The sequence below is a fragment of the Chiroxiphia lanceolata genome, chromosome 17, assembly GCF_009829145.1.
Source record: "Chiroxiphia lanceolata isolate bChiLan1 chromosome 17, bChiLan1.pri, whole genome shotgun sequence".
NCBI classification, from domain to species: domain Eukaryota; kingdom Metazoa; phylum Chordata; class Aves; order Passeriformes; family Pipridae; genus Chiroxiphia; species Chiroxiphia lanceolata.
The window spans coordinates 8,078,923-8,094,688 of record NC_045653.1 but is presented as its reverse complement, the minus strand read 5'-3'; the positions used below and the strand labels follow the sequence as shown (position 1 = coordinate 8,094,688).

Sequence of the window (15,766 nt, the reverse complement as noted above, 5' to 3'; positions counted from 1 at the left end):
ACAATGACTGACTTCCAGGCTCATCTACCTCAGGCATCAGCAGCAGAAGAGATGAGTCAGACCATGAGGTAACAGGAAGAGGAAGGAGCAGAGGTAAAACCCAAACAAATCTGTTATTAATAGCACAGAAGAAAATAGTGCACAGTAGTTCCACACATACACACAGTGTTCAGGTGATACTCTGATAGTAACTGCAGCAATATACCATGAATTCCAAGTTGCATTCTACTTTATTTGTTCTGTAAGATCTCAATGTAACTTTTCTACAAAAAGATGGACTTTTGCATAATTTCATCAATATTTTGTCCAAACAATGAAGGAGAAAAAAAATCCACCACCTCTAGCTTCCAGGAAACACTTGGAGAAAGGTTTCACATCTAAACAGAGATACAGGGTGAAAAACAGCTGCAGTGAAGGTACCTGTCACACTTCAGGCCAGACACAAAACTACCTAATTTCAACTGTGTGGGAGTTCAAAACATCGTCACCTGAACTAAACTGATGGGGACACTGGTGTTGAGAGACTCCAGATCTTACCATATGTGACAGCAGGTCTAACCAGACTGATCTTCCCTACAGTCTCACTCTGCATTACTGGGTCAGTGCTGATTTGGAAAGAAGCACCATGACATAGCCATGTGGCTGCAATTATATGCCAAAATGTGATATTCTGATTTTATGCATATAATAATGATCCTGTAGTTCTGTATTTTGCACAGGTACATACATATGTAAACCTTCATATGGAAGAAGAATATAGTTGGAATTTATACTCACATAGCTGGCAAATAATGCACTAAGCCACCACCAAAAAAACCTAATTAAATGAAGAGAGGGAAGCCAAAGAAAATGGACAAGCTTAAGTTATCAAACTTTAACTCCTCTCCCTCTCCCTGAAGTGCACATGTCAAAAAAAATCCCAACCCATACAACTGTTGAGGTAACTCCTTATCAAGCTACATTGAAAAGATGGTGGCTTTCCCCGAGTGAGAAAATGCAGACTGGGCATTACAACCCTGCAGAGAACTGTTTTATAAAGCAAACAGAAATTCTGATCCTACCATTGAAACACTGGATCCATTTCCGGCGTTCATCTCGTTGCCCTCCAACATCAAACATACTGGGGAAAAAAAAACATAAATCCAGTCAGGATACACTTTGTATCGGTTTTTTTGTTTGTTTGTGTCTTTATTTTTGTTTTCTCTCCCTGAAGGCAAGTAGAAAAGGTAAGAAATTTCAGGACTTCTGTGTCATAGAAGCTAAAAGGAATCAAGGATGAGGAGAATCTGAACAGGTAAACAGTCCACATGTATGCACACAGAGGTAGTGGATTTAAACCCTTCCGTTCTTTGCAATTTAAAATAAAAGCAGAAAACTGCACACCAATCTGCCTTTCCTTTTCAAGCCAGACTCCCAAATCAAAAAATCAAAACATACTCGCTTTCTACTAAATATCAACTTGAGAAATACAGAAGTCTCAATGACTCTGTAGGCTCTCCTCCAATTTACCCTGGTATTTGTCTGCATTGTATTAACAAAATAAAAACACCAAAAATAGAAAGAAAAAATAAGGATACTTACTGAAAATTTACTTTATCCACCTGAAACTTGGTTTCAAAAATTCCTGATGTCAAAACTCTGCATCTGAGAAGATCCTACAGCATAAAGGGAAAGTCATTGATTCAACACAGATATTTTGTAATTTTTCAGTGGAAATAAACCCCTTTTATTCCATGCTGACAGGGACAGCATTTCAGTGTTAAGTGACACAGAATGTGATGTAAGTCTTGTAAGTCAAATTTCACAGGCATTTCTGTGTACAAACATAATCCAAACAACAAAGTAATTTTTACTGGAGCACTAAGTATATAGGGTGCATGGCAATACCTGTGTTAGTGCCACAAATGGAAATTATAAAATGAGACAGTTGTCCCTAAAGCCGGGGGGGGGGGGGGGGGGGCAGATAAATGGTGTCATTTCTTAACGTACCTGGTCAGACGGGGTGTACTCGTTCTGTTTGACTATGTCAATCTTGTCTAGAAAACTGGGGAGAGGAAAGAAAAGGAGAAACTGTCATTCTCAAACCAGACAAACTACCCAGTGCTTTAGTGACAGACAGTTGCCAGCTAAGTTTCGGTGTATTTTAATGCTCTCAGGCTCCCAAAATGCTGAAAAATCATACACTGAAATTGCTCAATTTGGGTCACTGGTCGTGCTTTCCCAGCACGAGCCAGCAGAGGGCCGAGCCCAGCTTAATTAATCCATCTGGGAATCTCACTCCAGCCCCTCCCGCCGGCTCCCTCCGCCACAAACATACCAGGAGTTTAATTTAGGTCATTTATTCATATAAATCCTACACTATAACCTGCTACTGTTAATGGTAAGGCAATGACTCAGGTAAATTGCCTACGTGTAGTTTTCCTGAAAGAAAAAACAACTATTTTTAAACAACTTATCCTCACTATAATTCTTTAAATACATGAAATCCTGAAACCAATTTCAGCCCAAGTTCAGTTAAGTGTGAAGAAATACTGATTTTTCTGTCAATTCTGTATCAGTGTTTCAGTTTATTTTCTGGAGCAGCAGCAGTAGTAGCTGCTAAATGGGTATTCAGACATATATTTCATTCAAATTCATTAGGTATTATGTGAAGAGGATACCCTGGAGTCTTTTAAATTTTTTTACCAATTAACTATAACCTCCTAATTATCTTTCACTTCAACTCAATAAGCAAAAATCTCAAGGAAGCAACTTGTTAACTCTGTTTTACTGTGGTGTTATTACAAGACTCGAGGATGTGGCAAAGCAGCAGCTTGGGACGCAGATTTTATGGTGTTTGCCCCCCAATCCAACACCAGGCACTCGGCAGGGATACAAAGTGCTCAGCCACCTTCCACCTCAGCAATGCCTTTACCCATCACATTAATGATTAATCAGTCTTTAAACCAATATACTTCAAGTTCCCTTTGAAATTCCTTTGCAGGAATCGTTTTCTCTCTGAAGCAGAAATCACAAAAGGAAAGGTGAATTTTCCCTTCTCTCAATGCACATTAACTACAGTTACAGGCAACAATTCCAAGGGGGAAAAGGGAGCCACGTCCCAGATTCATGAATCAAAAACCCAACCCCCAGTAACACCAGCACAGGTCTCAGCCCCCAGTCCCAGCCCCCTCTGCCCAACTGATTTCCTAAAACACCTAAGGAGGAGCAGGGGAAGGGGGGAAAATAATTGCATATTTTAACAACAGCTTCAGTGTAATGTCCTTTTCACCAGGAACTAGATGATCTTGCTTCAGAGACACATGAAAAGTAATTTTTCTTTACTGTGAATTACAGAATTTTAAACACATCAAAACATATCTTAATAAACACTCTACAAAAACCATGAGACGAAGTGCAAAGATCCATTTCCATCATGCAACGTGACACGGGGACAGACACACAAGGATAAAACGATGACAAACTGTGCTCTGCAATTTGCAAGCGGGATTTTTTTCCTCATCTATTCCAGGTTGTTAAGTAATTTAATTTTTTCTTTTTTTTTTTTTTAATCCAAAGGGAAGAAATAAAACTCTTTATTCAGTACACAGAGGATGTTAAATACAACAACCATGAGCTCCAACCAGCACGTGTTTCCACCCCATACTCTCCCCTAAGAGCACAGTTTCAGAATCACGTGGCAATTTCACAAGTTGGAGGATGCCTGAAAAATGTTCTGAACAGAACATGTTCATCAGGATATACAAAGGTGATTACTGCAATGAGCCAGCCTTTCTGTATGAATTTATCCAAGCATAACATTTTCTGCTGGGTTCTACAAGAGGTGAATTTTGGGGTTTGTTTTGGGTTTGGGGGTTTTTTTTTTTGTTGTTTTATTTTTAAACACTCTGCTAATCAGCTTAATGGATTTTGGAAACTGAAAATTAGAAAATAACAACAAGATATTGCTAAAACCTGGAACTGAAAGTACAAACCTCTTACTGTTGTTTATGCAGACTATTTTTAGGCCTATGATTTCCTTGAAAAACATCAGCCACATAGGAGCAGCAGTACTGTACTTGAGATGAATTCCAACAGCAATGTTCATGCCAGGTAAAACAAGTTCAGATGGAATAAACATTTCTTCTTCCCCCCAAAACAAGTTCCAACATTCAGTAACATCTGATACTCGTAACAATACTCGTTGGAGAAGGAAGTCTTTCACTGTGTGATAGTTACCAGAAAACCCACCCTGCTTCCAGTGGCATTTTAGGGAAAATGGAGCAAAGCGATATGTTAAATAAAGATTTCCTCCTCTCCGTGTGTGCTCATAAAAGTCCGTCCTTTAGAAAGGGCTAAAGACATTAGAAACCAGTTTGATTTTTTGCTCAGATGTAAAGAAAGGGGATTATTCTTTCAGCTGGTCAGTGGAAAAATAAATGTGTCTATAAGAAGAAAAGAGGAACAGAAATTTGATCCAGTTTGATACACCTAAAATAAGGAGCAACAGCAGGAGTTCAGAAAAGATCAATACACTGTGTTCAGAGACTTTCTCAGTCAATGTGAGTCAAGACCAAACAATTTGTCCAGTAAATTAAACTAATAATCCAGTCAGATGAGAACAAAGCCTAATTCAAAATAAACACAAATTCACCATCATTAATTTCTATTTTTAATTCTTGCTATGCTCTACCCAAAACACAAGTGAGGCCACTTGAGTACTACTTTGTGTGCAGAACTCACTGCTGTGAGAGATTGTTCTAAGCCTGCTGGAGATGTGCCCACCATCTACTGTGTCAGCAGTGAACTTACAGGGAGAAAGAGAAGTGACCTTGGTGAAATAATTCAAATAAAACTGTCAAACCACGAAACCAAATTTTATACTGCGAGCAAGTCTTGCACCGAGTTACAGAGTCAGTTTTTTGCCTCTGTAAAATTTTCCCAGAGATTATATGGAAAAGCTATTTTCCAGAAAGCAAATAATTCATTCAGCATCGCTGCCAATTCTCACTTAGGGCCAGATTCTGGACATGACTAAATAACAGGATCAGCTACTGCTCTGCAAAATACTGTCACGTAGTATGAGGCACTTTTGCCTGTGTTATAAAACATCAATCCTGCTATGACACATGCTAACAAAAAAAAAAATAAAAAGAAGACTTTAGGTTATTTGTAGTCAGCAACACTGAGAAGAAGCATCTCTAGGATAAGCAGTAAATGTGTGTCTGAGATAGTAAAATGAAAGGTATTAATAAAAAATTAAAACTATCTGAAATAAAAAACGTGCTTTATCTTTGAGTTGCTTTATTTTAGCTTAGGGAAGGAAAAACACACCTGAAAGTTTTTAAACAGATCTTTGGGACAAATAAAGTGTCTTTAATTTTAAGGGTGCACTGAGGAGACAGATTCATAGAGATACACAGAGGCTTTCCTTGGCTCCTGCAGGTCAAAATAATTAAGTCATACATGTATCCCCATTTTTTTCCAAATTTTTACAAAGCTTATTATGTCAAAACCGCATTCCAATTTCACATCAAGATATATGCTAGTACCTGATTTATTCTGGAGTTTTTTCATACAGAGAGAGTTGCTTTATCCCTGTGGGGGGGGGGAATTTCCTGAATGAACAGTGCTGCTGCCAGACAAAGAGCTGCAGCCTGTGCTTGTTTTCCCTCCTGGAAAGGTGTGTAACACACGGAACCTTCCACCTCAGAACCAGCACAACTCCACCGTTCGGGGAAGCCCAGGAGGGACAACTCACACTGCCTTTCCTCGAGCATTTCCTGACAGCCTTTTCAATAAACAGTAACTGAAATCTTACTCCCTGTGATCTGACGAAACGGTTGGCAGACAAGGATTATTATTTATTTTTTTTTTGCTTTGTGAAGAAGAGCTTTTGTTTTCAGTCTAGAACAACACTGGAAAGGTCTCTTCAAACTGACAACACACCTATATTTGAAGAGCTGTATTTCCATCGGGTTTTTTTTTTTTCTGGTCGAGTCATAACTTGAATTTGTATACAAGATGTCTCTGTTAAAAGACACACTAAGATCTCATCTTCTCTGTCAAGAAATCAAAATTTCAACCCCAACTAAAGACAGCATTTGTTCATAAACCTCAACAGCAGTACGAGATCTCTGAATTTGTGAAGTTTCTTGCCTCTGAAGGCCTCCAGGTATTTCACAGACAGTAAATCACACTCCCAACTCCTGCCTGCCTTCATTCAGGCTGCACTTCCTGCCTCCCCCATCGCACCCCAAACGCACACCTTGCAATACCCCTTGCAATACCCCCGCTTCAAAGGCAGGCACTCAGGGAGCAACTTAATTGCCCTGAGTCCCTTGAGTCAGTGGAAATTTTCATTTCCAGTGAGTCATGTGTTTCTACCAAGATATTACTAAGAAACCACCAGAATATTACTAAGAATTATCAAGATTTCACTAAGAATTACAGTTGCATTTACCCTGATTGCCTCTAAAAAACAGTCTTTCCAATTCAAGTTTCTATGTCCAGAAAGAAACTAATATTTGTTTACTGATCTCCCTAAAGACCAAACTGTGCCAACGCCCAGGAGATTTTTATTTATTTATCTATACCTTATCAGGACTACAAAACTAACACAACTCTCCCTAAAGTAGTTTTAAGCTGAAATTTAACCGAACATTATAAACGAGTGTACTTTTTATTTTTCAGAACAGATCACGCTTTACTTCTACTTTACTTCCTTTTTAGTCCTTGACATAATCCTTTATGTTATTCAACAACAGCTTTTAAAAAGCTCAGCAGTTAACTATTTGATAAATTCTGTCTTCAGCTATGCTGTTAGTATTTATGGTATCCTGCAAACATGGACTATGGGAAACCAAACTTGTCAGATTTTTCTTCAAAATTAAGTTAAAAATTAAAACTGGCACATCAGTAGTTTTTTGTTTGTTTCTTTTTTAAAGATATACTGATATTTTCTGTTATGTGACCGCTGAAGACGTGCCACAAACACGTTACTGGGCAATTAAAATTGTTCAGAAAGGCACAGCTCTTTTATTCTTTTCTAAACAAAACTAGATGGAGAAAATAAATGCCATCAAAACCTTTGCAATTACTGTAACTACTTCACAATTAGGAAAGAAAAAAAAAGCCTTTAGGGACGGGCACATAGGGACAGTACTGTAAAATTGGTAGAATTAGGAGAGAACTACATTGCATTTAAAAACATCTCATATACGATGTTCCTGTAAGGAAATTCTGCACGGCAGTCCTCAAACATAAGGATTCCATTCTAAAGCAGATTTATACTGGAAACGAACCTCGAAATGTAGTATAAGACGTGAAAAGAAGTAAACTAAAAGACAACTCTTCGGAAAACTGTCCCAAGAAGCTGCAAATGTATTTTTAGTTTCCAATTCCAAGTCAAGGGGTTATTATAATTTCTTTATCAAAGCAGCAAGTCACATAAAAAGATTTACAAACAGTTTAAAGCTCAGAATTTAATTATAGATGGTATTAATGCGTACATATTGCAGAAAAGTGATTCTGAGAGCGGCCCCAGCTGTAATTCCAGAAGAACCTCAAGCATTCCAGCCACTTGGAGGCGGAGGGGCACCATGGGTCTAATTTTGAAGCAAATAATGAGAAAGCTGAAAAGTATGACTCCATATATTTGGAATCATCTTGTGGTAATCAAGGTTACAGTTCCTTATATGGCGCGGAGAACACGAAGCACACACAAAAAATAGATTATTAAGGGAGGGGGGGTTATAAAAAACTGTGACTATCACAAAAAAAAGCCACGAACCGCTCAGCAAAGCCCCCATAACTTTTGTGCCTCCACGAAGCTCCAACCTTGCCCTAAAATCGAGGCTGGTTACGCACCCAGCTTCCCAAACTGCCTAATTAAAACAGCGTAATCCGCCGGGAGGCATGAATGAATCGGAGACAAACCCAGCAGAAGGCAAAGCAGCCCTCCTAAAACTGGGGGAAAAGGTAGGAGAAGGAGAAAAATCTATTTAAAGAGGTTGTAGTTGTCTCTTTCCCCCCACCCCCCCTCTCTGCCTGTCTAAAGTTAGTCTGGCTTAGAGGATGCACTAACTTTCCCAATCAGTTTTACATTACAGCACAAGTCCAGAAATAGCTCCCAGCCGCCTTGGCCTCTAGCACGGTTGCCATGACAATGGAACCACAGGGCTATAAATAGCTCATCAGCACCAAATCTTGTGAGACACATCTGGAATGGGGCCAGCCCAGCCCCGGCCTGACAAATAAAAATAGGCACAGGCAGTTTCAAAGGCTGGAAAGGTACAATGTGGCTGGGGCTGTGCGGAGCGGCGGGCAGGGAAACGGGTTTGATTGCTTGTTAGCACGAGATTTATTTGATAGGAGATTGGGAGAGGTATAAAAGTCACTTTATTGCATGCTAAACAGCCAGCCTTTCTCTAAGGTCTATTTTTCTTTCTTTCTCCCCCCCCCGTTCTGCAGCACAACCATCCCGCTTTTGAAACTCTAACAATGCGGCCTTTTGCCCAGGAGACCATTAAAATAAGGGAAAACAGAAGGAAAGAAAAGAGATCTTCAAAACTTCCCCCCCCCCCCAACTATTTCTGTACGTTTTTGGCTCAAGTGTACTGAAGTGCTCCTGTGGGTCTGACAGGCATCCCGGCCGGGATCCTGCACGGGCCGGAGCGCTCTGCTCCGGCTAAATCAGTCACGGGCTGCTCGGTGCCTCCAGGAGCCTGGAGCGGGACGTGGTTCCCAAACCCCTGTGCCAGACTGGAGCCATGGCTGCTCTGCCTCAGCATCATCCCCTGGACCCTCACCAGGGACTCTGTGGGCTGTGCCGAGGGTACAAACCAGCTGTGTTTGCAGCCCAGGGCAGCCCCGAGCTGAGCCTTCCGACTTGGGGGGCAGATCTGGAGTCACGGCACAACCCATCCCACTTCCAAATGGCTCCACTTGACAAAACCGCCTCTGGAGCGAGCATTTTCTTCCACTTAGTGGGTGAGAAAATGTTGTATTTTTAGCACAGACTCTTGATCAACCCATTCAATTACATCCAAATTATCTGTGTGGGAACAGAATGTTATGTCAAAAATGTTATTCAGTGTATTTGTCAATATTACCCAACAGAAGACATTTGTATAATCAGGAGATTCAATATTTTCTACAGCACAGGAAAGTAGCAGTGCAGGAATCAGACTGAAGTCGTGAGGCTTTGTTATTTCAGAGACATTGGAAGTAGTAGTCAGCGTGACACAACACAGAGAACACTACTCTCAAAATATAAAATCTTAGTTGCTCTATCAAAAACCAATAGAGACTACAGATGGTGATCAAAAAACTGCAACTATAATAAGCATTAAGCCCCAGTAAAATATCTTCCATCTGCCATAAAGGCACCGTGCACGCGCTCCACGCAAACTGCACCATCAGCCCACAGGATTCCTTTAGGTCCCTACATGGATATTTTCATTTCTAAAAATTGTAGAGTAACTTCCACCCGGGCTTAAAGCTGTATGTAAACTTCCCTCCCCTTCCCCCTGCCTTTTACCACATCCAGTTTGCTCCCCTGCCATCTGAACAATGAATGCTTCAGAAACAGCAGTTCTCACAGAAGTATTCTGGATAATGTTCTTTATAACATGCAATGCAGGATTTATTGTTTTTTATAAAGATACTCCAAGTTAGTTTAAGAGCCTATTCCCAACTGCAAGTTTCGAGTTAAATTATGTAAAGAAAGAACTACATATATTTTTTTCTTCCTTAAGAAAGCAATTCATACATTATACGAGATCACCCTTTCTGGTTCATAAAATGGACAAACTTTGTCTGGGAGGAAGATGAGAAGGAAAGGGCTGTAGAGCAGCAAACATGACATGAGGTAACCCAAACATGGCCAATATTTCAGTGCATTGCTGGAAGGGCCTCCATGGCACCCCAGTACCAGTTCCCCTCTGCCACTGACTCTTCATCTTGACTGGATGCTGCTTATGGATCCCTCCTCCTCCAGTGATGGCTTTGGAGGGGTATTCCCCCCTAAGGAGATCATCTGTGCTCCTTTACCCTGACCAAGGCCACAGCTCACCCCAAACTCTACATCCCAAGCCCCGTTCCCAGCTCCCACATAAAACTGTTCTGCACAGCTTCCCCCATGGAGAACCAACACAACCCCAAGCACCCGAGGCTGCTCCAGCTGCCTTCGCTCCTACTTTGCAAACCTGTAGGAAGGTGTTTTCACACTCTCACAACCACCAAACCAGACTGACTAAACCCAACTCTCCCCATGTGGCCCCGAGGCTCCCCCGCCACACAAGCCCATATATGTCAAATAACCTCAGAGCAGCCCCTCACCCCACCCCACCCCTCCCCAGGCCAAGGCTGGGAACAGAAATGAAAGGTAACGGTATGGATGAGATCACTACACCAGGATCTGATCCCAGGGCAAGCCTGGGGCGGGAACATGAGGTGAGGGAGTGGGAAGGATCATGGTGCAATCCCTATTAACTTTTTTTTTTCTTTTAAGAAGGCTGTGAAAGAAGACAAAAACCATGGGAAAAGGCAAAGCAATTAAATGCTTGCACAAAAAAACTTCCCACTTCGCTTTGCTTTCCGTCCCTCTTCTCCAACTTTTCTTCCTGAATTTTGGAGGGCTGAAAACACCAGACTCAGATCTAATTAAAGAGCCTGTTTTTTGCAAAACACTATCAAAGTTGCTTTAGATATGGGGTATTTTATCTTTTCTACACTTTAAAGCAATTTTGCTTGCCTGCTTTCATTTTTACCTATCCTTATTTCTGTTCCTCCTGATGCTGGAAATGGTTTTAACCTCCTGTGACTCTCAAAGACTCTACTAACTTCCAGATACTCCATCCAGTTTGGTATCTTTTCCAGCTATTTCAGCGAAAGCTTTACACACTAAAGACTACAATTTTTAATTTTATGCAAGGATTTAAAAGCTGTAGTACTTAACTGTAAGAAAATAATAAATTGTCTCCACGGTCTTTACTATCTATAAAACCATGAAGGTGGACTAGAGACAACTCCAGTGTGGCTGACTTGAACTCCTCTCCCAACTGCTCTCCATAAACATTCATATTTTTGATATATTTTTTGCCATGTCTGTTTTCTGAAAGGTGGGAAAAGGTCTGTATCTATGAACAAACTCAGGGATTTTTGGTTTTTTAAGCTTTTTTTAATTAAGTCCTAGACCTTATTCATAGCGAAGAAACCAATGCAACTGCATCACTCCTGTGCTCTGTGGGGACTGAACTTGGAGAGAAACTTTAAATTTAATAATTTTCCACAATCTAATCTAATTTAAATCCAGCATATGCAATAGGGATCTTCTCAGACAGGTTTAAAGAATATTTGTCACTAAGACTAAGAAGCCTGTTTAAGTGAAGTCATTTATGCAAAGTTCTATATGAGTAATTTTTAATGAAATTAAAGAGTGCCTCTACAGAATATAAAGTTGTTTGAAATCCCTCCATATTTGATTTCAAATCAGGAAATTAAAGCTTCCTTCAATTCCAGATGTAATTTTTAATATAAAACAACCTATGCATGTAGTAAGTATACGGCCCTTTTACTGTAGGTTGTTCTGAACAATTAAAACAGGTGAACCTAATGGGATATCCTTTCATTGTGTTTCAACAAAATATTTTCATGAACCTTATCCTCATGGTCTGTAGCTCCCTCCAGTGCCATCAAATCAGTAGAATTGGTTTCAGTTGATAAAGATCATCACATGTATTATTATCGCAGAATTGTCATCATTAACAATAATAAAAATTATGTTAATCATTTAAAATACTAATAAAAGGGCCTTCAAATGATAAGAGAATTAATAAACTAATGCTTCGTACTAGTTTCTGTAACTTGAAGGAACAAACTAATCTGTAAAAACAGATAAAATAAGGATTCAGACAGTTCCCACATTTTTCAGCTTGTGTGTGGCTCGTAAACCTAAACCTAAACATGGAGAACACAGAACCAGGCACTTCCCCAGCTGCTTTTGGAAAAATGGGCAACATCGTTTGTAACAGAAATTTTAGGGACAGAGGCAGGCGGAGCTGACACGATCCCACGTGACAGAAAAGGAATTTTGAACCCAAGACGGAGTTTCCGCAGGAACTAGGGAAGCAGTGACAGCTCAGGGAAGGAATCAGGCCTCAGATGAGCCCAAAACAATGGGAAGGCAAACTGCTGCAGGGTTCTGAGCAGGGCGGTGAGGGAGGACTGCACTGCCCTATTTAAATACACTTGTAGGAAGATCTCCAGCAAAACAGTTCCCATGTATTTAACGTGCGAGAACAGAAACCCAGCGCTGGAGTTTTGCCTATTCAGGCACCATCCTAGCTGAGATTTGTGTTTTAGGGAGGTAGGTTCTTTAGCAAAAAGGCAGTAATTTTGACTCTGATCCTGCTCACAGAAGGCTCAAATGTTTAATTTATTTCCTGTGACACTCGGGACTGGAACTGCAGTTGGTGTCTTCACAGAGCTACCTGTCAATACCTGCTCGGGGCTGACAGTTCCAACAACTCACAGCAGCTCATGTTTCAGCTTTTGCTTTTCCCAGAGGAATTCATCTTTCCCCCCTCCTTTTTTAAACATTGTTCTTTCAACTCAGCAAAAACAACTCCAGGCCTCTGTAGAGCAGACACACAACCTGGCATACAACCGAAAGCATCTGTAAAGAGCACACCTCTCTTTCAGAAGTGAGTTGTAAAGTTCTTCTTCTTTTTTTTTCTCAAAAGCATTTGATCATGCAATTTAATACCAGGCACACTCAAAAAAATCATTTTAAACCAAGCAAATGATACAGAGCTGCAATAGCAATTTCATACTGTGAATTTTGAGCAGTGCAGTGACACTGATCTCTGGCTACTATAAAAAGCATTGCCTGCAAATATCTGGTTCTGTGTTCTTTTGCCATACAACAAAATACAGAAGTCAAAATGAAGTGCTTGTCTCTCCCTGGTACACATTACATTCAGGCAGATAAAAGGAGCAAGAAATCAAGCTTGAAGCCAAAATCAAAGACAAACAATAAAGGTGACCACACTACTTCTGTGGGAAAGCCACTCACAGGAGTGACCACGGTTCTGGAATAGTGCAGCCCTCTTTTATTCTCCATGAAAAACCTGTCAGTCATCCAGTTTCATGGTTTTGCTCTTGGCTTAGAGTTTTGCTACTCTTAAAAGGAAAATCTAATACAGACCCTCCATCTTTGCTTACTCACATATTTGTGATAACACCGATACACAGCTCCTGACCATGGAATATCTCCCCAAATTGCATTTGAGTATTTAGTGCTTTTAAGCCTGCAATTAAAACAGACAACTCACAGAATAATGTGGCTTTACAAAGGCTCACAAACAGCCCCAAATTAACATGGGACATGACATGCCATTTTAGAATCTTTTAGATAAAATATTTTGGCCCTTCCCCCTCTCTTCCCCACTGACCTGCTAACTTGACTCAATTCATTCTGAAGCTGAATTCTAATCTTTATAAAAATATGAACTTTAAATCTCATCTCTCAAAATGCACACCTGGCTATTAAAACCCTTAAAAACAGTATCAAAAGCTCCAATCATTCAAATGTCTGTAAAACAGACAGTAGGATACACTTTGTATTTACAAAACGCATTTTAACATTTGCAAAATGTGTTTTCTAATGTGGGCTTTTCTGAGCTGTGTGCTTTTAAGACTGAAGTGACAGAGAATTTAGAATGAAGTGTGCACAGGAAAAGTAAAATCCCTGACAAGGCACAAGCTCTGCCTGTTTCCTCTCTCAGCCCAGTCACGCTGGCTGGTTTCGGCACAGGGAGGTTTTCCACGGCAGTCTCTGACTCACAGAGGAACAGTCAGGTGCTGCAAAACATGGAACTGAGACAGGACTGGAGTGATGTGTGTGGGTGAGGGTTGGGCATGGGGGAGAAAAAGTTGGAGGCAAGGGGAAATTTCGGGAGGACTTTTAAAATCCCTTATTCTCTAATTAGCTTGTATTGTAACGTTCTCATGTTAAAATGAGGAAGCTGTAAGTCAGCTGCTTCAGGTGGAATTAGTTCCTTTAAACTAGCTTTATTGACTATGTTTATTACCTATATAAAAGTGTTGTAATTACCTAAACAATTACTAAATGTATTATTCATAGAACATCATTATTTCAGCATTACAACTCTAAAAGCCCTCAGCAGCAGAAGGGACAGATCTCTCTTGAAATAGAACATTATACTCAGAAGAATATTAAGATTCAGGGGGTACTAGAGGTGACACATATGCAGTCTCAGCATCCTCCCTGGCTGCCTTGTTGGCAGACTTTCCAGAGGCCAAGGACCGGGAAAGACTTCTCCCACAGCCCCATCCCTCTTTCCTGACACAGGTTTCTGCTCCCAGGCACTGCCAGAGCCTTGACCACAAACCACCCTTCTACCTCTGCGCTGAGCTATGCTGTAAAAAACTGCCAAATTTAAATTACTGCCACGTTCTCTGGAAATCTTAACTCCAGTCTCACCTTTCCTTATGGAAGAGAACAAATAAAGAAAGATTCTACATATCATGACTGTGAAATACAAAATGGTGCAGCGAGTTCTAACTGTGCAGGTGCCATGAAACAAGCACTGAGAGGTGGGAGAAAATTTCATCTCAGTGGGCATTAATTCTGAAACTCCAGGGATACTGGTTTATGCTTCTTTGTTCTTGAAAAGAAAGTATCACAGAGCTATGAATAACAGCTCATTTTTTCACCACAAGTGGGTGGACTCCCCACCCCCTCAAACTCAGTCTCAACCAGGCAGCATGGAATCCAAGGGAAGGAAAAGCCAAACTGAAGAGCCCAAGGTGTGCATTCAAATTCCAGAAAATCTCCAAATTCCACTGGATGATTAAAAGCCATTGGATTCCAGTAGAGGACACGCACATCTTGCCCATCTCTTTGTCTGCAGAGGGCAGTGTCTCTTGTTTGCATCTTAAATGGCTGAAACCCTAAACCTGAATTATTCATTAACAGATTACAAATTTCCTCTTCTACATGAAAGAAACATTTAAACAGTCTCAGGAGAAGAACTGAACTAAAACAGACACTAAAAATCATGGATATAATTGCTGCAGTGGGAAAGATAAGAAGGGGTCTAAGATGATATTTCCTTTCCCCAAACGTAGTCCATATTCCCACAACAACACTCCTTCAGGGGTTATGAACCCAACTGGGGCTTTTGGTTGCCCAATATCCAAGTCTATTATTCTGCACAAAGACATAAACCCAGCAACCCTCTTATGACACCTGACTCTAAGGAAGCACTAAATGATGAACAGCACCCTTCAGAGTTGCAGTCTTGGTTCAAATATGTACCTGAAACTTTGTGGCCATCTGATATTCACAGCCCAGAGATCTGGAAATAAATGTGCAACTCTAAGCTGTGCTCGGAAGCAGAGGCAGCTCCAGGGGAACAGTCCTGGGCTGGCTCACCTATTGCTCTGATACCTGCAACTGGTAACTCTGCAATTTAAGAGTGCTGAGGACAATTCCAGGATTTCCATTTGTTCTGCATTACTATAATTAGAGCTTCCGGATCGTGGTTTACACTTAGAACAGCAGCAAAGGCTGTAAGGTGGGAGAGACTCAGATCAGATGGGTCACACGGGGAGAGAGTCTGGAGAGAAGACTCAATGGTTCTGGTGAAAGGGAGGCGTGTTCCTACATTACCTATACCATAGCAGGTGCTTATTTATACATACACAGTCTATAAACACCATAACCATATGTGAAACAGCTTTTATCACACGACAGTGT

General features: G+C 40.7%; 1 protein-coding gene across 2 annotated transcripts in view; it reads right to left on the bottom strand.

Annotated features, from left to right (window-relative positions):
• Positions 1 to 15,766, bottom strand: part of GNAS (GNAS complex locus) — a 140,138-nt gene that overhangs the window by 6,903 nt on the left and 117,469 nt on the right. For both annotated transcript variants that reach the window (XM_032704623.1, XM_032704624.1), the window contains 3 exons: positions 1,990 to 2,044; positions 1,582 to 1,655; positions 1,062 to 1,120 (listed from right to left, as the gene is read on the bottom strand). In XM_032704623.1, coding sequence (XP_032560514.1) covers positions 1,062 to 1,120; positions 1,582 to 1,655; positions 1,990 to 2,044 — 188 coding nt within the window. The remainder of the gene's footprint in view (positions 1 to 1,061; positions 1,121 to 1,581; positions 1,656 to 1,989; positions 2,045 to 15,766) is intronic.